Source organism: Salvelinus namaycush, chromosome 8 (assembly GCF_016432855.1).
Source record: "Salvelinus namaycush isolate Seneca chromosome 8, SaNama_1.0, whole genome shotgun sequence".
In the NCBI taxonomy this organism is placed as follows: Eukaryota; Metazoa; Chordata; class Actinopteri; order Salmoniformes; family Salmonidae; genus Salvelinus; species Salvelinus namaycush.
Genome location: NC_052314.1, coordinates 8,382,381 through 8,406,254, shown reverse-complemented (window position 1 = coordinate 8,406,254; position 23,874 = coordinate 8,382,381). Strand labels below are relative to the sequence as shown.

At 40.9% G+C, this 23,874-nt stretch overlaps 1 protein-coding gene across 1 annotated transcript in view; it reads right to left on the bottom strand.

The window, feature by feature from the left end:
• Positions 1-23,874, bottom strand: part of LOC120052367 (ATP-binding cassette sub-family C member 8-like) — a 146,896-nt gene that overhangs the window by 75,806 nt on the left and 47,216 nt on the right. The window contains exons 6-10 of the mRNA XM_038999224.1: positions 23,365-23,553; positions 18,276-18,440; positions 17,716-17,871; positions 7,390-7,524; positions 5,659-5,821 (exon numbers count right to left, since the gene is read on the bottom strand). Coding sequence (XP_038855152.1) covers positions 5,659-5,821; positions 7,390-7,524; positions 17,716-17,871; positions 18,276-18,440; positions 23,365-23,553 — 808 coding nt within the window. The remainder of the gene's footprint in view (positions 1-5,658; positions 5,822-7,389; positions 7,525-17,715; positions 17,872-18,275; positions 18,441-23,364; positions 23,554-23,874) is intronic.

The window sequence follows — 23,874 nt, the reverse complement described above, 5'->3', positions numbered from 1 at the left end:
AGTAGGACTGACAGAGTTGAGAGGGGTAACATTTTATGAGTTCTAGTAGGACTGACACAGAGTTGAGAGGGGTAACATTTTATGAGTTCTAGTAAGACTGACACAGTTGAGAGGGGTAACATTTTATGAACTCTAGTAAGACTGACAAAGAGTTGAGAGGGGTAACATTTTATGAACTCTAGTAGGACTGACACAGAGTTGAGAGGGGTAACATTTTATGAGTTCTAGTAAGACTGACACAGAGTTGAGAGGGGTAACATTTTATGAACTCTAGTAGGACTGACACAGAGTTGAGAGGGGTAACATTTTATGAGTTCTAGTAGGACTGACACAAAGTTGAGAGGGGTAACATGTTATGAACTCTAGTAGGACTGACACAGAGTTGAGAGGGGTAACATTTTATGAGTTCTAGTAGGACTGACACAGAGTTGAGAGGGGTAACATTTTATGAGTTCTAGTAGGACTGACACAGAGTTGAGAGGGGTAACATTTTATGAGTTCTAGTAGGACTGACACAGAGTTGAGAGGGGTAACATTTTATGAGTTCTAGTAGGACTGACACAGAGTTGAGAGGGGTAACATTTTATGAACTCTAGTAGGACTGACACAGAGTTGAGAGGGGTAACATTTTATGAGTTCTAGTAAGACTGACACAGAGTTGAGGGGTAACATTTTATGAACTCTAGTAGGACTGACACAGAGTTGAGAGGGGTAACATTTTATGGACTCTAGTAGGACTGACACAGAGTTGAGAGGGGTAACATTTTATGAACTCTAGTAGGACTGACACAGAGTTGAGAGGGGTAACATTTTATGAGTTCTAGTAGGACTGACACAGAGTTGAGAGGGGTAACATTTTATGAGTTCTAGTAAGACTGACACAGAGTTGAGAGGGGTAACATTTGATGAGTTCTAGTAGGACTGACACAGAGTTGAGAGGTGTAACATTTTATGAGTTCTAGTAGGACTGACACAGAGTTGAGAGGGGTAACATTTTATGAACTCTAGTAGGACTGACACAGAGTTGAGAGGGGTAACATTTTATGAGTTCTAGTAGGACTGACACAGAGTTGAGAGGGGTAACATTTTATGAGTTCTAGTAGGACTGACACAGAGTTGAGAGGGGTAACATTTTATGGACTCTAGTAGGACTGACAGAGTTGAGAGGGGTAACATTTTATGAACTCTAGTAGGACTGACACAGAGTTGAGAGGGGTAACATTTTATGAACTCTAGTAGGACTGACACAGAGTTGAGAGGGGTAACATTTTATGAACTCTAGTAGGACTGACACAGAGTTGAGAGGGGTAACATTTTATGAGTTCTAGTAGGACTGACACAGAGTTGAGAGGGGTAACATTTTATGAACTCTAGTAGGACTGACACAGAGTTGAGAGGGGTAACATTTTATGGACTCTAGTAGGACTGACACAGAGTTGAGAGGGGTAACATTTTATGAGTTCTAGTAGGACTGACACAGAGTTGAGAGGGGTAACATTTTATGAACTCTAGTAGGACTGACACAGAGTTGAGAGGGGTAACATTTTATGAGTTCTAGTAGGACTGACACAGAGTTGAGAGGGGTAACATTTTATGAACTCTAGTAGGACTGACACAGAGTTGAGAGGGGTAACATTTTATGGACTCTAGTAGGACTGACACAGAGTTGAGAGGGGTAACATTTTATGGACTCTAGTAGGACTGACACAGAGTTGAGAGGGGTAACATTTTATGAGTTCTAGTAAGACTGACACAGAGTTGAGAGGGGTAACATTTTATGAGTTCTAGTAAGACTGACACAGAGTTGAGAGGGGTAACATTTTATGAGTTCTAGTAAGACTGACACAGAGTTGAGAGGGGTAACATTTTATGAGTTCTAGTAGGACTGACAGAGTTGAGAGGGGTAACATTTTATGGACTCTAGTAGGATTGACACAGAGTTGAGAGGGGTAACATTTTATGAACTCTAGTAGGACTGACACAGAGTTGAGAGGGGTAACATTTTATGGACTCTAGTAGGACTGACACAGAGTTGAGAGGGGTAACATTTTATGAGTTCTAGTAGGACTGACACAGAGTTGAGAGGGGTAACATTTTATGAGTTCTAGTAGGACTGACACAGAGTTGAGAGGGGTAACATTTTATGGACTCTAGTAGGACTGACACAGAGTTGAGAGGGGTAACATTTTATGAACTCTAGTAGGACTGACACAGAGTTGAGAGGGGTAACATTTTATGAGTTCTAGTAAGACTGACACAGAGTTGAGAGGGGTAACATTTTATGAGTTCTAGTAAGACTGACACAGAGTTGAGAGGGGTAACATTTTATGAGTTCTAGTAGGACTGACACAGAGTTGAGAGGGGTAACATTTTATGAACTCTAGTAGGACTGACACAGAGTTGAGAGGGGTAACATTTTATTAACTCTAGTAGGATTGACACAGAGTTGAGAGGGGTAACATTTTATGAGTTCTAGTAAGACTGACACAGAGTTGAGAGGGGTAACATTTTATGGACTCTAGTAGGACTGACACAGAGTTGAGAGGTGTAACATTTTATGAGTTCTAGTAAGACTGACACAGAGTTGAGAGGTGTAACATTTTATGAACTCTAGTAGGACTGACAGAGTTGAGAGGGGTAACATTTTATGGACTCTAGTAGGACTGACACAGAGTTGAGAGGGGTAACATTTTATGAGTTCTAGTAAGACTGACACAGAGTTGAGAGGTGTAACATTTTATGAGTTCTAGTAAGACTGACACAGAGTTGAGAGGGGTAACATTTGATGAGTTCTAGTAGGACTGACACAGAGTTGAGAGGTGTAACATTTTATGAGTTCTAGTAGGACTGACACAGAGTTGAGAGGGGTAACATTTTATGAACTCTAGTAGGACTGACACAGAGTTGAGAGGGGTAACATTTTATGAGTTCTAGTAGGACTGACACAGAGTTGAGAGGGGTAACATTTTATGAACTCTAGTAGGACTGACACAGAGTTGAGAGGGGTAACATTTTATGAGTTCTAGTAGGACTGACACAGAGTTGAGAGGGGTAACATTTTATGAACTCTAGTAGGACTGACACAGAGTTGAGAGGGGTAACATTTTATGAGTTCTAGTAGGACTGACACAGAGTTGAGAGGGGTAACATTTTATGAACTCTAGTAGGACTGACACAGAGTTGAGAGGGGTAACATTTTATGGACTCTAGTAGGACTGACACAGAGTTGAGAGGGGTAACATTTTATGGACTCTAGTAGGACTGACACAGAGTTGAGAGGGGTAACATTTTATGAGTTCTAGTAAGACTGACACAGAGTTGAGAGGGGTAACATTTTATGGACTCTAGTAGGACTGACACAGAGTTGAGAGGGGTAACATTTTATGGACTCTAGTAGGACTGACAGAGTTGAGAGGGGTAACATTTTATGAACTCTAGTAGGACTGACACAGAGTTGAGAGGGGTAACATTTTATGAACTCTAGTAGGACTGACACAGAGTTGAGAGGGGTAACATTTTATGAGTTCTAGTAGGACTGACACAGAGTTGAGAGGGGTAACATTTTATGAACTCTAGTAGGACTGACACAGAGTTGAGAGGGGTAACATTTTATGAGTTCTAGTAGGACTGACACAGAGTTGAGAGGGGTAACATTTTATGAGTTCTAGTAGGACTGACACAGAGTTGAGAGGGGTAACATTTTATGGACTCTAGTAGGACTGACACAGAGTTGAGAGGGGTAACATTTTATGAACTCTAGTAGGACTGACACAGAGTTGAGAGGGGTAACATTTTATGAGTTCTAGTAAGACTGACACAGAGTTGAGAGGGGTAACATTTTATGAGTTCTAGTAAGACTGACACAGAGTTGAGAGGGGTAACATTTTATGAGTTCTAGTAGGACTGACACAGAGTTGAGAGGGGTAACATTTTATGAACTCTAGTAGGACTGACACAGAGTTGAGAGGGGTAACATTTTATGAACTCTAGTAGGACTGACACAGAGTTGAGAGGGGTAACATTTTATGAACTCTAGTAAGACTGACACAGAGTTGAGAGGGGTAACATTTTATGAGTTCTAGTAAGACTGACACAGAGTTGAGAGGGGTAACATTTTATGGACTCTAGTAGGACTGACACAGAGTTGAGAGGTGTAACATTTTATGAGTTCTAGTAAGACTGACACAGAGTTGAGAGGTGTAACATTTTATGAACTCTAGTAGGACTGACAGAGTTGAGAGGGGTAACATTTTATGGACTCTAGTAGGACTGACACAGAGTTGAGAGGTGTAACATTTTATGAGTTCTAGTAAGACTGACACAGAGTTGAGAGGTGTAACATTTTATGAACTCTAGTAGGACTGACAGAGTTGAGAGGGGTAACATTTTATGGACTCTAGTAGGACTGACACAGAGTTGAGAGGGGTAACATTTTATGAGTTCTAGTAAGACTGACACAGAGTTGAGAGGTGTAACATTTTATGAGTTCTAGTAAGACTGACACAGAGTTGAGAGGGGTAACATTTGATGAGTTCTAGTAGGACTGACACAGAGTTGAGAGGTGTAACATTTTATGAGTTCTAGTAGGACTGACACAGAGTTGAGAGGGGTAACATTTTATGAACTCTAGTAGGACTGACACAGAGTTGAGAGGGGTAACATTTTATGAGTTCTAGTAGGACTGACACAGAGTTGAGAGGGGTAACATTTTATGAACTCTAGTAGGACTGACACAGAGTTGAGAGGGGTAACATTTTATGAGTTCTAGTAGGACTGACACAGAGTTGAGAGGGGTAACATTTTATGAACTCTAGTAGGACTGACACAGAGTTGAGAGGGGTAACATTTTATGGACTCTAGTAGGACTGACACAGAGTTGAGAGGGGTAACATTTTATGGACTCTAGTAGGACTGACACAGAGTTGAGAGGGGTAACATTTTATGAACTCTAGTAGGACTGACACAGAGTTGAGAGGGGTAACATTTTATGAACTCTAGTAGGACTGACACAGAGTTGAGAGGGGTAACATTTTATGGACTCTAGTAGGACTGACACAGAGTTGAGAGGGGTAACATTTTATGGACTCTAGTAGGACTGACACAGAGTTGAGAGGGGTAACATTTTATGAACTCTAGTAGGACTGACACAGAGTTGAGAGGGGTAACATTTTATGAACTCTAGTAGGACTGACACAGAGTTGAGAGGGGTAACATTTTATGAACTCTAGTAGGACTGACACAGAGTTGAGAGGGGTAACATTTTATGAACATAACCTACTAGATATGGATCTGTAGAGGTAGGTAACATAACCTACTAGATATGGATGGTGTAGAGGTCTGTGTATTTGAGGTAAGGTAACCTACTAGATATGGATGGTGTAGAGCTCTGTGTATTTGAGGTAAGGTAACCTACTAGATATGGATGGTGTAGAGCTCTGTGTATTTGAGGTAAGGTAACCTACTAGATATGGATGGTGTAGAGTTCTGTGTATTTGAGGTAACATAACCTACTAGATATGGATGGTGTAGAGGTCTGTGTATTTGAGGTAAGGTAACCTACTAGATATGGATGGTGTAGAGGTCTGTGTATTTGAGGTAAGGTAACCTACTAGATATGGATGGTGTAGAGCTCTGTGTATTTGAGGTAAGGTAACCTACTAGATATGGACGTGTATAGGGCAAAGGCCTGCAGACTGGTGAGCTCCTTGCCCCTGGTCTCCTCCACACTGTGACAGAAGATGTGTTCCCAGGCGTACAGTTTCAGCAGCTTGATGCCCCGCAGCAGCTCATTGGTCTTCTTCAACCGCTCACTGGAGTACTCCTATAGGATGATACACACAAACATCTGAATGACTGGAGTACTCCTTCAACAGAATACACACAAACATGAACTACTCCTATACCATAATATACTCCTATAGGATAATACATACATGGAGTACTCCAGACTAATGGCCGAAGCAGTTCCGGTCCTGAATGATTTGTAATTGAATGAAGATTACTTTTTGGTTTTGTTTTGTATTCGTTTTTTCTGACATTTGAGGAAGATTCAGGTTTTTGTTTTTCCCTGTTCCTTTTTGGATGACCACTCAGGGTTCAAGTTGGGGAGGATGACCACTCAGGGTTCCATTTGGGGAGGATGACCACTCAGGGTTCAAGTTGGGGAGGATGACCACTCAGGGTTCCATTTGGGGAGGATGACCACTCAGGGTTCCATTTGGGGAGGATGACCACTCAGGGTTCAAGTTGGGGAGGATGACCACTCAGGGTTCAAGTTGGGGAGGATGACCACTCAGGGTTCAAGTTGGGGAGGATGACCACTCAGGGTTCCATTTGGGGAGGATGACCACTCAGGGTTCCATTTGGGGAGGATGACCACTCAGGGTTCAAGTTAGAAGGATAAGACACCCTCTTTCTGACTGATGGCTGACACAGGGGCATGTACATGACAGGCCTATCTGGCTTATATGATTATGATGTCATAATGCTTCTTGACAGTGTCATAAAGTGTATTTTCTACAAGTTATTTCAAATATTATGAAAGAAACATGACTGTAAATAATTCATTACAACAACAACAAAGATTTAAGAAACAAACTTTCAAACACATTTGAATAAATGTGGGTTTTGACACTCTTTTGTATGTGTCATAACCAGCCATAAAATAACGCAATATATGCCACAACAGGTGTGGATATTTGGGTCATCATGACAGCGTTAAGACCATATTATGACAAGTTATGTCAGCTGTTGTGACATATGACATGGTTATGACAAGTTATGTCTGCTGTTATTACATATTATGACATGGTTATGAACATTTCATAACGTGTTACAACACTGAGTGTCAGGCAAAGTGTTACCATTTGACAGCATGGCATTATGGGAATGAGCAGTGGGATATTGGAGAGAGAGGCAAACAAAGCTCAAATACATATTTTCTGATTAATGATTATGGTTGAAAAATAATAATTGTTCATAACAATCGACTTTAAAAAAATGATCAGTAAGAAACCAAAGGTTATCTATGAGTTTTAGCTGAAGATGTGTGTGTGTGCGTGCTGTCAAAGGATCACCTAACATAATTCAGCGGTATGACATCTATTCTAATCTCTTCCACAAGGAAGATATGGAACAGTCTACACACAGGTTGTTAGATGGTTGGTCTCCTTGGAAGAGTGCTATGTTACAGTCCACACAGAACGCTGTTTATCAAACCGCTAATTGCTTAATGACGGGTGCTACTGTAGCACAGTTGGTAGAGCATGGTCCTTCCAACGCCAAGACAGTGGGTTTGATTCCTGGGACCACCTTTAAGTAAAATGTATGCATGCCTAGCTGTAAATCACTTTGGATAAAAAAAAGTCTGCTAAATGGCATATTACTTACCAGAGTGCTCTGCTGTGCTTGGGACAGCTTGGTGGCCACAAAGTACTGGACAGGGGCCAGGACAGCGATGACTGTGGCCCCGATCAAGGCACTGATCCCCAGGAGGTAGTAGAGTAGAATCACCCCCACAATGATCTGGACAATACAATACACAAACTAGTTCAGGGTTTTTAAACCTTGGGAAATGTTGAGATCAGGGAAAATATTTGATTGTATGTCTGATTGAACATTTAGTTTAATGGAACATGACTCTCTCTCTCTCTCTCTCACACACACACACACACACACACACACACACACACACACACACACACACACACACACACACACACACACACACACACACACACACACACACACACACACACACACACACACACAATATGCCATTAACCAGAGAGTGGTAGGAGATGAGATTACTGTGTTGAATAATGACAGAGAGGTAGTAGATGAGACTACGGTGTTGAATAATGACAGAGTGGTAGTAGATGAGACTACGGTGTTGAATAATGACAGAGAGGTAGTAGATGAGACTACCGTGTTGAATAATGACAGAGAGGTAGTAGATGAGACTACGGTGTTGAATAAGGACAGAGAGGTAGTAGATGAGACTACGGTGTTGAATAATGACAGAGAGGTAGTAGATGAGACTACCGTGTTGAATAATGACAGAGAGGTAGTAGATGAGACTACGGTGTTGAATAAGGACAGAGAGGTAGTAGATGAGACTACCGTGTTGAATAATGACAGAGGTAGTAGATGAGACTACCGTGTTGAATAATGACAGAGAGGTAGTAGATGAGACTACCGTGTTGAATAAGGACAGAGAGGTAGTAGATGAGACTACCGTGTTGAATAATGACAGAGAGGTAGTAGATGAGACTACCGTGTTGAATAATGACAGAGAGGTAGTAGATGAGACTACGGTGTTGAATAATGACAGAGTGGTAGTAGATGAGACTACGGTGTTGAATAATGACAGAGGTAGTAGATGAGACTACCGTGTTGAATAATGACAGAGAGGTAGTAGATGAGACTACCGTGTTGAATAATGACAGAGAGGTAGTAGATGAGACTACCGTGTTGAATAATGACAGAGAGGTAGTAGATGAGACTACCGTGTTGAATAATGACAGAGTGGTAGTAGATGAGACTACGGTGTTGAATAATGACAGAGAGGTAGTAGATGAGACTACGGTGTTGAATAATGACAGAGAGGTAGTAGATGAGACTACCGTGTTGAATAATGACAGAGGTAGTAGATGAGACTACCGTGTTGAATAATGACAGAGAGGTAGTAGATGAGACTACCGTGTTGAATAATGACAGAGTGGTAGTAGATGAGACTACGGTGTTGAATAATGACAGAGAGGTAGAAGATGAGATTACTGTGTTGAATAATGACAAAGAGGTAGGAGATGAGATTACTGTGTTGAATAATGACAAAGAGGTAGGAGATGTGAATGAATGAGGAGGAAACGGTCTGGTATAGAAAGATCTGTATCTGGATTTAAAGACAGAAGTACAGTGCATTCGAAAAGTATTCAGACCCCTTGACTTTTTCCACATTTTGTTATGCTACAGCCTTTTTCTAAAATGGATTAAATAAATAAAAAATCCTCATCAATCTACACACAATACCCTTCAATGACAAAGTGAAAACAGGTTATTTACATAAGTATTGAGACCCTTTGCTATGAGACTCGAAATTGAGCTCAGGTGCAACCTGTTTCCATTGATCAGCCTTGAGATGTTTCTACAACTTGATTGGAGTCCACCTGTGGTAAATTAAATTGATTAGACATGATTTGAAAGGGCACACACCTGTCTATATAAAGTCCCAAAGTTGACAGTGCACGTCAGAGCAAAAACCAAGCCATGAGGTCAAAGGAATTGTCCATAGAGCACCGAGACAGGATTGTGTCGAGGCACAGATCTGGGGAATGGTATCAAAAAATGTCTGCCGCATTAAAGGTCCCCAAGAACACAGTGGCCTCCATCATTCTTAAGTGGAAGAAGTTTGGAACCACCAACTGAGCAATCGGGGGAGAAGGGCCTTGGTCAGGGAGGTGACCAAGAACCCGATGGTCACACTGACAGAGCTCCAGAGTTTTCCTGTGGAGATGGGAGAACCTTCCAGAAGGACAACCATCTCTGCAGCACTCCACCAATCAGGCCTTTATGGTAGAGTGGCTAGACGGAATCCACTCCTCAGTAAAAGGCACATGACATCCTGCTTGGAGTTTGCTAAAAGGCACCTAAAAGACTCTCAGACCATGAAAAACAAGATTCTCTGGTCTGATGAAATCAAAATTGAACTCTTTGGCATGAATGACAAGCGTCACGTCTGAACAAAACCTGGCACCATCCCTATGGTGTCACGTCTGCTCCCGCTTTTCCTCCCTCTGGCGCTCGAGGGCGCCAGACTCCCCAACATTGCGCACTCAAGCCACCTTCAGTATGCACACCTGCCTTTCCCTCGTCATGCGCATCGGCGCTCATTCGACTCACATGGACTCAATTTCTTGTGTAATTTACTTCCCTATATCTGTCTGTTTCCTAGCTCTGTTCCCTTCTTCGGGATTGTTTGTCATATGTCCTAATTTACCCGTGTGCTGACGCTGTTCCTGTCGTGTTATATGTCTGTTCCTGAATAAATGTTTGACTCCCTGTACCTGCTTCTCATCTCCAGCGTCAGGTCCTTGCATATGGTGAAGCATGATGGTGGCAGCACCATGCTGTGGGGATGTTTTTCAGCGGCAGGGACTGGGAGACTAGTCGGAATCGATGGAAAGATGAATGGAGCAAAGTACAGAGAGATCCTTGATGAAAACCTGCTCCAGAGCACTCAGGACCTCAGACTGGGTCGAAGGTTCACCTTCCAACAGTACCCTAAGCACACAGCCAAGACAACACAGGAGTGGCTTCGGGACAAGTCTCTGAATGTCCTGAGTGGCCCAGCCAGAGCCCGGACTTGAACCCAATCAAACACACCAAGACAGTCGTGAAGAGGGCACGACAATGCCTATTCCCCATCGGGAGACTGAAAATATTTGGCATGGGTCCTCAGATCCATGCCAGTTCTACAGCTGCACCATCGAGAGCATCCTGACTGGTTGCATCACCGTCTGGTATGGCAACTGCTTGGCCTCCGGACCGCAAGGCACTACAGAGGGAAGTGCGTACGGCCCAGTACATTACTGGGGCCAAGCTTCCTGCCATCCAGGACCTCTATACCAGGCGGTGTCAGAGGAAGGCCCTAAAATTGCCAAAGTCTCAAGCCACCCTAGTCATAGACTGTTCTCTCTACTACCGCATAGCAAGCTGTACCGGAGCGCCGAATCTAGGTCCAAAGGGCTTCTTAACAGCTTCTACCCCCAAGCCATAAGACTCCTGAACAGCTAATCAAATGGCTACCCGGACTATTTGCATTGTCTCCCCCCCCCCCCCTTTTTTACACTGTTGCTACTCTCAGTTTATTATCCATGCATAGTCACTTTATCTCTAAAGTGACTATGCATGTACATATTACCTCAATTACCTCGACTAACCTGCACATTGACTCTGTTCCAGTACCCCCTGTATATAGCCTCGCTACTGTTATTTTATTGTTGTTTTCTTCTTTATTTAAATGTTTTATTTTATATTTATCTTTACTTCAGCTGCCAAGCTTGTAGAGTCATACCCCCCCCAAAATTGAGGCTGTAATCGCTGCCAAAGGTGCTTCAACAAAGTACTGAGTAAAGGGTCTGAATACTTATGTAAATTTGAAATTTAAGTGGTATTTCTTTTTTATAAATTTGCAAAATGTCTGAATCTGTTTTTGTTTTGTCATTATGGGGTATTGTGTGTAGATTTATGAGGAAGAAAAATGATTTAATCAATTTTAGAATAAGCCTGTAATGTAACAAATTGTGGAAAAGGTCAAGGGGTCTGAATCCTTTCAGAATGCACTTTAATCACAAGACAGACCCTGCACATCCACATACACACTGTGTCCCTGCACAAACATTCAGGAGAGAGTGTGAGGTTTTTAAAATCAATGCTTCGTCCTTCACAAAAACATGGCGAATCATGAGACCTTTCCAGTCTGTATGCCTGTATTAATTGCATTCTTCACCACAGAAACTGCATTGAACATGATGGATTAGTCATGTTGGTTTCATTCACCTGGCCTTGGCTCCTGTCCTGTCTTGGCATCTGTATGGTAATGCTAATAGATTATGATTTAACTGGGATATAACGACATCTTGATGGATGATTAATGTGTTGTGTTCCTCCACCTGGCCTTGGCTCCTGTCCTGTATGTCCTGGCATCCTCACGGTGACAGCCTGATTCACACATCCCCAGGATTCACAGTGAGGGGGAGGGGTACATCACTAAGTGATGGAGATGGATATGACATTTCATACTAGCTACACCCTTTCTCCTTCATACAGAGCAACATTTGCCTAGGCCACACTGTAAAACATTTCCTGTAAAATGTACAGTAACTTACTGGCAGCAATTGTCCAGTAAGTTACTGTAATTTATTTTACAGTATAGCTACTATAATAATTTTACGGTAATCCATTTTTCGGTAACCCATTTTTTACAGTATATTACCGGATTTACCCATGCAGCGACATATTACCCCGTGTTCTTTGCACATTTTCATATTTACAATAACATTTTGGTAATTTAGTGGGTGCTCTTGTCCCTAGCAATTTAGAGTTTGTGCATACAGTATTATTATCCATTAATGAAAATGTTGTAGTTAAGGATACATTGGTCTTCAAATTAATTTGAACTACAATAAGATTGCTTATGATATATGTCTGGATTGTGCCAATACAATACTGAGATGTTGACGGTAACTTGTTGCCAGAGCAATGAAACACAGTACAATACACACCATTAAACAGTAAGATAAGTATTTCTACAGTATTTTACTATAATTCCAAGAGATTATAGCAAGCAGGTTAGCTATATTAATTTGCATATTACAGAATATTAATGAATACTAGGTGTTTTATATCACTTGTATTTCTAGAGGCCTAAACAAAGGTTTCCAAACTGGCCATGATTACAGGGAAAAACAGAGAAAATGGACATGAGCATGCCGGGAGATGAGTTTCGATTGGTCTGCCATGTAGCATGCTTCTGTTTATAATGTGAGCTGCTCAGAATGTGTTGACAGTCCTTTCTACCTCTACGTTTTTGAAAGATACAACGTTAACCATCGCGAACTACAAAAGTTTAGCACATTTCTCAACAACATTGATGCCCTGAATTTAGCAAGTGCTATTGACAGATAAGTTGTGAAAAGTGATGGGCTACTTTCTGCACATGCCGCGGTCAGTGTGAACCAGAGTGACTTGACACAACGCTGGCCAAACACGATACTACAAACAAAATAGAGTTAAATGGTTCCAGTTTGCCGTGAAGCGTTCATCCATGTATACGGGAAGAGTCTAGCTACATTTTCAGACATTATAAGTTTCTAATTTAGTCAAAGTCGTTTTTATTGCAAGTTAAATCATACTGTTAGTTAGCTAGCAAACGTTAGCTTTCTGGCTCACTAGCTAACATTGCATGTATGATCTGAGTGGTAATATTATTCAAATCAAAAACCATTTGCATTGCTCATTATAGCCTAATGTTAGCTAGCTAACATTGAACCTAGTTTGTTAGCTTTAGCTACCTGCAGATTCATACTACAGCTATGAGAATGTTTGTATTGGTAGTAGTATGAGTTGGGATTACTCCGGTTCATTCTTTACCTAGCTAGCTACATGTATAAACAAAAGACTCCTCTTTGGGCAGATTATTACATGACCTATCAAATTAGCCAGATGTGTCTGGGGGTGATTACAGCCATCTATTGTATTTCATGAACATGTGTACATGTCTAGACAATAGTAACCAATCCAATTAGCTAGATGTTGCGTAGGGTAAGCGTCATCTAATAATGATAAAATATTTATAAAATATTTTTATCTAGACACTCTGTTTTTGATACCCACTTCACTGTACTGTTTACACTTTCTGTATCATGTGCATGTGACAAATCAATTTAGATTTGATTTGATATAGCTTGTTTTTACCACATGGCCTTCACTTAAAGAGAAGGGTGGGGCTAAGGCTTAAGAGGGTGTGAACGATGCTGAATGGGTGTAGACAAAGAAGAGCTCTCCAATAATTGCACAAAATATTCAAGGGCCATTTTCTTAAAAGTGAGGTTACAAGTTTATCAACCTTCAAAGCAGATTTACTTCCCCATTGTTCCTCAACTGCAGTGTATAATATAACATTTTCTAGCTCTGAGTCTCTACTTTTATCCAATTTAAAAAACACCACTTAAAATTGTACTACATAAGACCAAATCGAGGCAGTCGGTCACAAATAGTTCACCAGTAAAAGGTTTAAGACCTGCTACCACTCTGATCTGTTTCATATATACATACAATGATTTGTCAGGGAACTACTGCCACATATCACTTACATTGGTACAGGACTCTCACTAACAGGTGCAACAAATATATCCTCTTACAAGACACGCCTTAAAATATGTTAATTAGTTAGCGATTCTTTCTCGTCCCACAATATTTCTCCACAATGCACCGCATCCACAGTATGCTGCAGTATATATATATATATATATACATACAGCAAAACAGCAATACATTTCTTTATTGTTCAATTGTTAAAAAATAAAATCAGCAATTGCTAACTGATATTTGGTGTTTTCTATCACTTGCACTATAGGCCTTAACAAAGGCTTTTGAACTGACAGTGACTACAGGGCAAAACAGATCAAAGGGATCTGGCTAGAATTAGAAACGATTGTAATGCTATGTTAGAAGACCAGAGCAGATTTAGGAAGTAGCCAGAGTGAGACTTAAACCTGCAGCCCTGTGTCTATGAGTCCAACACCTTCACACGTAGAGGTCTGAACCTCTTGACGAGGTCATTGGTATCCAGTATGGTTGTAAAACCTTGGCCACTGCCACTCTGGCAGATCTCATTATGTAACCCTTAAGAAGGCCCTGTGTGCTAAAATGTTGGTGATACCCAATAACTCATTGGGAGTGTGGGAGTGTGCAACCTTCTTTATTTTTTCACAAGTTTACTTTTCTGTTATTTAGCACCTTTCTAACTATTTTGTGTGTGTGTCAAATTTGAGCTTTTTATTAGATTGGTTCTCTTAATCTAGAAAATGGTTTGGAACTCTTTGGAATAGGACTTGGGCACAAACATATGCTGGTTTCTAGAACAAGGGAATCAAATGAAAAGGGAAATTCAATTATAGAGGACCAAAAATATGTGTCACCAAGGCTGCCTGGAACATTATATTGGAACATGGATGCTCTTGAAATCTGAACTCCTTGGAATTGGCCTTATGCACAAAAAGAGGAGAGATTTATAGCGAAGGAGGATCAGAGGCGTAGTAATGCTGCTGAATAATTGTAGTTACAACTAACTACTGTCATGACGTCGCCTGCTTGGGTATTGCAAACCCCATCCCCCTCTCCCTGCCTTTCCCTTTCCTCCTTCAACCCATGCTGTGATCACAGAGAGACGTCGTAAATTCCTGAGAATCTCCTCATGGCCAAACAGTATTAAGAGAGAGGGTAAACTTTCAGGACAAAGGAATTTTCTCCCACCTCACAGAACTTGAGGTACGAACATATTTCATGTTCCTGCAAAAGTATAAAAGATCGGTGGAGAGTCCAGCTATTAACATGCCCATTGGTCACCATGTGGGAAACTCATGAGAGACTGTGGGACTACATTACCATACCGCTGTTTATATAATAACCTCAGATATGAGGTTTACATCTGTTTGTTGTATAAAATGAATGAGTGAGTATGATACTGTTTGTATAATTGTGTAATATGATTTTGGACTGTTTAATTAAGAAAAATACAAATCCCTTTTTGATTTGAACTAAACCCGAGGACCCGCCCCTGAGCCAGTTGGGTCAGACATCCAAGGACAGCCCCTTCCTGCTATCTGAATAAAAGTCAACTCTGAGAAATTACCATTAGACCATGTTTTTCCCCATGGGAGGAGAACTAAGGTTAAGTACCATTGCTGAATCTTTAACCATACCACGTGGTTAAACTCTTAGGCGAATAAGAACAAGTTTTGATATTGACTACTAGTCTGCAGCTAGGAATTCGGTATCATTGAACGCGAAGAAAGACAACCGCCGAAACATCCATTCTATAACGAATGTCACTGAACTATCCACAATAACCGAGACAGAAGGAACTCCAACAGAAACTAACTTCTCTCCAACGATCAAGACGGCACACACCGAGCGTAAATATATATATATATTGATTGCAATTGTTCCCGAATGAGTGAGCGTTCATGTGTAAGGATTAGCATGTCAATTGTTATAAAGAGTATACTCTGTAGTGACTTCTGAATCGACCCCCCATTCTCCCTTTTGTCTAACGAGCCGCCATGCCGGTTCAGCCACTAGGGCATATTTCTCCCATTTCATGTAACCCTTTTTAAGTTTGTTTGTTTGTTTATGCATTTCTGTGAATTAATTAGTTAGTAATAAATAAATGATTTAAGACAATTGATGTATGGATGACTCATAGTGAAGACTGGGTTCGTGCAGATAATCAACAATTTACGACGTTTGGAATGAGACTAACGTGAGGTAAAGTAAATAAATCATTAATTAGAAGACTATTGATCAGATATGAAAATATCTGAAAGGTTATATTGGGAAATTATAACCTTGTAATCTAATAACTTTCCCTGGTGCCCTCGAACTCATAGTTAATTAGTTACGTTATTACTCAAGTGATCGCGTAATCCCTAATTACAGGAATCTTTGATAAAAACTATAAGTCTTCAATTTAATGATAGCAAAGACACGACACTACTCTCTGCCTTTGAAATACGAGGCCAGAATCAAAATAATGTCAAGGCTGTAAGTCAGAGGGGTTGGTATGGACACACACGTGTGTGAGCTGAGAAAACCATTCATACAAAACACATCCAGTAGTAAATTGTTTTCTGACATGGATTCACCCGTTCATTCTCCCCTCATTTGGATAGGAACAAATAGTTAAACTTAACTTCCTAAAGTATTCTTAGTGTAGCCCAACATATTTCATTTAGCTGTTATCATTTTCAATTCCATGCATTATGAACCCCCCCAGACAGTCTTCTTCACTCCTCTACTTAATCCCTAAAGCTAATCCTTGCGCCTATAGTGTCAGTCAGAATCACTGTTACACTGTTACTCTAAGTCTGTTTTCTACGGTGGTTTGGCCCTAGGATTTTTACTCTTGTTAAATGCACTGTCACATTGTAAAGAACACAAATGAAAGGTAACAGAATGGAATCTTACTCTACCAGGAAAAAGAGAGAGAGAGTGTGAGAAAGAAAGAAAGAAAATGTGAGTGGGGAGACACAGCGTTCTCCCTGGTAGAGAGAGATAAGGGAACTCTCAGCTTGAACTAACAAAGAAACTTCTCTTACCAGACAGACTGACGGACGGACTGACTGACAGTCAGACGAGTGTATTGGGCAAACAACAAGACGCCCACGACAAGAGCAGGACAAGAAGACAAACTAAGGAAAAGTAAAACAATTTTAAAGGCCCCTGGGTCCCCCTGATCCATCCCCTGATCCATCAGGAGATCTTCATAAAGGTTCTGTATCTGCACCACTGATAGTAGTTCCAGGCTGGGAGATGGAACTATACCAAGGCTGCCTGGAACAATATATTGGAAGATGACATTTGTGAGAACAACTCCTGTTTTTATTTAATAGTCTGGGAACATCAAACCAGTAACTGATATACTTGTATCTCTAAATACGTTGTTTTTTTTTACCCCCAACAGCTTCCTTCCATTTTCATGTACGGATATAGAGATGGGATATTAGAGATCATCACTGCTTAACATTAATTATACATGCTATGGGGCAGGGAGCATAAATGTATACATGCCATGGGGCAGGGAGCATAAACTTGAAGGTCACAGTGTTCTGATGTAATATACAATATGCCATGAATCTACTTCAACTCCATGGGGGCTTCTCCTGAAGTGCTGCTTCTTTTCTGCCTGCCGGGCTTCTTTCCCTTTTCTTCCCTGGGTAGAAAAATCCTGGCTTTACCTTTAATACAGTAGATTCGACTAAACTAGAACCAAACTGAATAGACCCGGATAGAATAGAATCAAATAAAACTGTACAGGACCTACCCTAATCAAGTAGAGTAGAGTAGTGTATTGTAGTGTAGAGTAGTGTAGAGTAGAGTAGTGTAGAGTAAAGTAGTGTAGAGTAAAGTAGAGTAGAAGAGAATAGGTCTCACCTGGACTGGCATGGCCCACAGGTTGGGACAGAGGAAGAAGAACCACATGAGCTGGTTGGTATCTATGGCCACCAGGTTACAAATCTGTCCTACGGTCAGTTCTCCCATGGACATGTTAGAGGTGCACAGCCGCATGATCTTATTGTAGATCTTAGTCTGGAAGGAGAACACAGCCAGACGCATCATAGGGAAACCAATCAATTAACCTGTGTTTTTATAGTTACTAGAGGACATAGCCTTACTATAACTCATCTAAAATATGATGTCGCTTGGCAACTTTCATTCTTATTTCCCTCTGCTACACGTGTATAATACCCACAACATAGGAAACAATGTGTGACCCTACCCTTTATGAGCTATACTTAGCTGCAATAGACAGGCACACTGCACAATATAGTGGTATTGACACTGCAGATGCTTTTCTAGCACTGTTGCTAAGTAATAGAGAATAAGAATAAACGTAAGGGATCAATGTGATGTATGTGAAAGTCTACAGAGATCACACTGTAGAGATCCACATTTTTGCCCTGTGGTCCCTACTGTATATAAGCCTACAGTACCTGTATAGCCCCTCGTAAGTTGATGCCGGTCTCGATAGCCACATAATACGAGGCCTGGAGGAAGGTTCTCTGCAGGATGAGGGCAAAGAACAGCAGCACGGCTAGCACGTAGGCATTCGCCAAGAACTCTTGAGAGGAGATAAAGTAGACCCCCAGTAGTTTAATCTGAAAAAGCACAGACAACTTTTACTTTTACTTCACTATGTTCCTAATGAAAATAATGTACTTTTTACTCCATACATTTTCCCTGACACCCAAAAGTACTCATTACATTTTGAATACTTAACAGGACAGGAAAATGGTCCAATTCATACACTTATCAAGAGAACATCTCTGGTCATCCCTGCTGCCTGATCTGGTGGACTCACTAAACACAAATGCTTAATTTGTAAATGATGTCTGAGTGTTGGAGTGTGCCCCAGGCTATCCGTAAATAACCACACAAAAAAACGTCTGGTTTGCTTAATAAGCCATTTGAAGTTATTGTTACTTTTGATACCTAAGTATATTTAAAACCAAATACTTTTAGACTTTTACTTAAGTAGTATTTTATTGGGTGACTAACTTGAACAATGTTCTATTAAGGAATCTTTACTTTTACTCAAGTATGAGAATTGGGTACTTTTTCCACCACTGGTCAATTATATACTCCTCGCGTCCTTCTCAAAACCCATTGGAGAAGAAGATATGAGAGGCGGTACCTCTGGCTTTCTCATCCAATGGGTTTTGAGGAGATGAGAAGAAAGGACACAAGGAGTACGCAATTGCAATCTTCCCAGAAGCTACCAGCAGAGAGGGCAAGGGAAAGAACAGCCACTCCAGTATTGTGAGTCTGACTGTGACTGTTATGAAATGGCAGGTAAAAACAATCTACAGCAGAGATCTACTACTAATATCCAACCACATCTGTTTACAAGACGGTAATCAAGCATCAAAGAGAATATGTACATTAGAGGGGGAAATGCTTTGATTTTCTATAAGGAAATTACTGAATCATTCCTAATCCGCAGAGGAGAATAACTCCCAGAAATTCCTTAATATGATCAATCAACAGTCCCACTTAAAGTCGTCTGAGTGATCTGAGTCATCTGTTGTATCTTATCTAATTACACACCATAACACTCTGGATGAGGCCAGCTATTCTTGGAACACTCTCTCTATCTGTGCACTGTAATGATGATGGATGTCATTCAGTTCTACCAGTGAATCACACCAAGACTGGGGTCATTCCCATAACAAATCCACGGTCTTAAGGAAGTGCAATACACCAACAGAAGTCATCCTTCAGGTGTGAAACCCTAACCTTGGATATTGCCGTAAAGGGTCTCAGGCAAAAGGGATATCTTCTCTCCTATCTCTAAGGAGCCATACATCCTGGAACATGACAGGTAATAAATACATAATTCTATTAGGGCTATAAATCATTTAGCAGGTACACCTCTCTCGCTCTCAATTCAATTCAAGGGCTTTATTGGCATGGGAAACATATGTTAACATTGCCAAAGCAAGTGAAGAAGATAATAAACAAAAGTGAAATAAACAATAAAAATTAACGGTAACATTACTCACAGACGTTCCAAAAGAATAAAGACCTTTAAAATGTCATATTATGTTTATATACAGTGTTGTAACGATGTGAAAAAAGGGAAAGTACAAAAGGGAAAATAAATAAACATAAATATGGTGTTACGCTCCTCGTTTGTAGAATGACCGGACCAAGGTGCAGCGTGGTAGGCGTACATTTTCTTTATTAATGTTCCACCAAAAAAACAATAAACAACACAACGAACGTAAAGCTTCGTAGTGCAACACATGCAACAAACAAAGACAAGATCCCACAACCTAATGGTGGGAAAAAGGGCTGCCTAAGTATGATCCCCAATCAGAGACAACGATAGACAGCTGCCTCTGATTGGGAACCACACTGGCCAAAAAACAAAGAAACAGAAAACCTAGACGTTCCCACCTGAGTCACACCCTGACCTAACCAAACATAGAGAATAATAAGGATCTCTAAGGTCAGGGCGTGACATATGGGTTGTATATACAATGGTGTTTGATCTTCACTGGTTGCCCTTTTCTTGTGGCAACAGGTCACATCTTGCTGTGTTTAATGGCATTCAGTGTTGAATGGAATTCAGTGTTGAATGGAATTCAGTGTTTAATAGGATGCAATGTTTAATAAGATTCAGTGTTTAATGGTATTCAGTGTTTAATAGGATGCAATGTTTAATAGGATTCAATGTTTAATGGTATTTAGTGTTAATGGTATTTAGTGTTTAATGAGGGGAGAAAGAGAAGTGTGTAGTTCTCATGCTTTTTCTATCAGTGGTTCCTCAGTGATGGCACACTGTGGTATTCCACTTTTTCTATCAGTGGTTCCTCAGTGATGGCACACTGTGGTATTTCACCCAGTAGATATGGGAGTTTATCAAAATTGTTTTGTTTTTTGAATTCTTTGTGGATCTGTGTAATCTGAGGGAAATATGTGTCTCTAATATTGTCATACATTTGGCAGGAGGTTGGGAATTGTAGCTCAGTTACCACCACATTTTGTGGGCAGTGTGCACATAGCCTGTGTTCTCTTGAGAGCCAGGTCTGCCTTCAGTGGCCTTTCTCAATAGCAAAGCTATGCTCACTGAGTCTGTACATAGTCAAAGATTTCCTTAATTTTGGGTCAGTCAGAGTGGTCAGGTACTCTGCCACTGTGTACTTTCTGTTTAGGGCCAAATAGCATTCTAGTTTGCTCAGTTATTTTGTTAATTCTTTCCAATGTGTCAAGTAAATATATTTTAGTTTTTTCATGATTTGGTTGGGTGTAATTGTGTTGCTGTCCTGGGGCTCTGTGTTTGTGAACTGAGCCCCAGGACCAGCTTGCTTAGGGGACTCTTCTCCATACTTCTGTAGGTGATGTCTTTCTTATGGAAGGTTTGGAAATCGCTTCCTTTTAGGTGGTTGTAGAATTTAACCGCTCTTTTCTGGATTTTGATAATTAGCGGGTATCGGCCTAATTCTGCTCTGAATGCAATATTTGGTGTTTTACGTTGTACACAGAGGAATTCTACCTGTCTCAATCTTCCCCCTCTCTCTCTCCCCCTTCTCTCTCTACCTCTCTCTGTCTCCCTCCCCCTCTCTCTCTCCCCCTTCTCTCTGTCTCCCTCCCCCTCTCCCTCTCTCTCACACACACTTTTTACAGTGTTATAATGGAATACAGCTGACTCCTGTTCCGCGTGTATGTCAAATAAAATACTTTGTTTGAGTGCACTCCCATGCATACTTTCGAGTGCTCAGGACATCTGGGTGCTCCATTCCACACATTCACAATAAGCACATTTTATTATTTTATCTTTATTTAACTAGGCAAGTCAGTTAAGAACAAATTATTATTTTATCTTTATTTAACTAGGCAAGTCAGTTAAGAACAAATTATTATTTTATCTTTATTTAACTAGGCAAGTCAGTTAAGAACAAATTATTATTTTCAATGACGGCCTAGGAACAGTGGTTTAACTGCCTTGTTCAGGGGCAGAATGACAGATGTTTACCTTATCAGCTCAGGGATTCGATCTTGCAACCTTTCGGTGACTAGTCCAATGCTCTAACCACTAGGCTACCTGCTGCCCCTATTGCCAAGTTCCATGAAAATGCATTTATCAGTTGACTACACAGCCTTTTCTTGTCAGTCTAATGGTGATATTTTTAGCTTAATATCTCTCTTTAATCTTTCATCTCTTCCGGGGGCGACTATTTTAGTCTACCCTCGGATCAAACACACTGTCAAGATGGAGACAGAGGAGAACACCATATGCCTTCTATGAGTGACTACAGACAACATGGCCACCCAATGTTTCCAAATCAGCTCCTCTTTAGAAATTCTATTGCGTAACTAACTCAGTGACATTCAACAAAATCATCAAAGACCCTTTCTTCAGGAGAGGGCATACTCCTGGAGGAGAGGGCATACTCCTGGAGGAGAGGGCATACTCCTGGAGGAGAGGGCACACTCCTGGAGGAGAGGGCATACTCCTGGAGGTGAGGGCATACCTTATTTGCCTTCTATGAGGAGCTACAGCAATATTACACTATGTAACTCTGTGACTTTCAAACCAATAACTGAGAATCTATCATTACAGCAGGAGAGGGGATCTGACTGGGGTCAGTACAGGAGATCTGGCAGATTGACAGATGCGTCCATGTCCTTCTCTGAGTGGATTGTGAGAGGAGTCAGAGAGACAGACAGACAAACAGACAGCAGCACACCAGTCATTAGCCTCAAGGATTTCACCTTTGAGGACAGTTGTGCTTGGAGGAGGATAGTAAATGTCATATCAGAATGGAGACCTGGGCTCGTATCCACAAAGCATGTCAGAGTAGAGTATTGGTCGTAAGTTATGAGAATAGAGACATTTTACTCCTACTCTTATGGATAAAAATAAAATCTATACATGAAGCCTCATTAATCATAAGAGTCACACCTAGTCGGCAGATATTTAGGACACCTCACCTCATAACCAGTTAGGAGTTACCAGCAGGTGTCTTGATAATAGAAAAAGGCAGTGAGTCAGTGCTTCCTCCACCATAGACAGGACATTGCTTTGGATTTGTTAACATAATGTTATGATATTTCTATATGATCAACCCACAAATAATCTAGACCTACATGCAACAGTATCTCTTGTGCTTTAGACAATGATTTCACATGAGGCCTTATTCACATGAAATGCCTAAATACTGCTAACCACTAGGCTAATAAATAATCACATAAAAAAACAAGTTATGTTATTTAAAGTTATCCATTTGGAGCAAAACATCACGTTGTTAAAAAATATGTCTAAATTAGGCATGCCTATAAGTTGAAGGCATCTAGGGCTTATGTTAACTTGGTTTGTGTAAAAATTATAGACCTTTCAAACGTATGCAAGGTTGTATTCAACCTTCGAGGACGGCTCATAATAATGCCTGGAATGGAGTCAACAGAATGGTATCAAACATGTGGTTGATACCAATCTAGTGACTCCATTCCAGCCATTACTACGAGCCATCCTCCCCTCAGCAGCTGTCTACTGGTGTAGGTATAATGTCTTCTCACCGGGGGCTGTATGCTGCGGTTGTCCTTGCTGATGTGATGGACGATGCCAGAGATACAGAGGGGCCCAGCGAAGCCCAGCAGGTCAGCCAGGAAGCGGAAGGTGATGCTGATGATGAGGGGCCGTCCAAACGCCTGGCGTAGGGCCCTCCAGATCCACTTAGATCCCTGCGGCATAGAGCCCAGAGGCCTCTGCAAGAGGAAGGAGATCATGGTTGTATCAGGAAAAACAGTGAAAAGTCAAATGTCCATGTACAGTCCTACCCAAGTTCCAATTATTCCCTGTGTTTTTTTTACACAAGCAAAACAAGGCCATTCATCAAAAGGCTGTTAAAGGAACATGAAAATATAATTAGCTGGAACAAAAACCTGCATACCCAATGTGATCAGGAGCCAGTGAGAATCACACCTACAGAAAAGGAACCTCCATGGAACCTGGAATTCAGTGTTTAATGGCATTCAGTGTTGAATGGAATTCAGTGTTTAATGGCATTCAGTGTTGAATGGAATTCA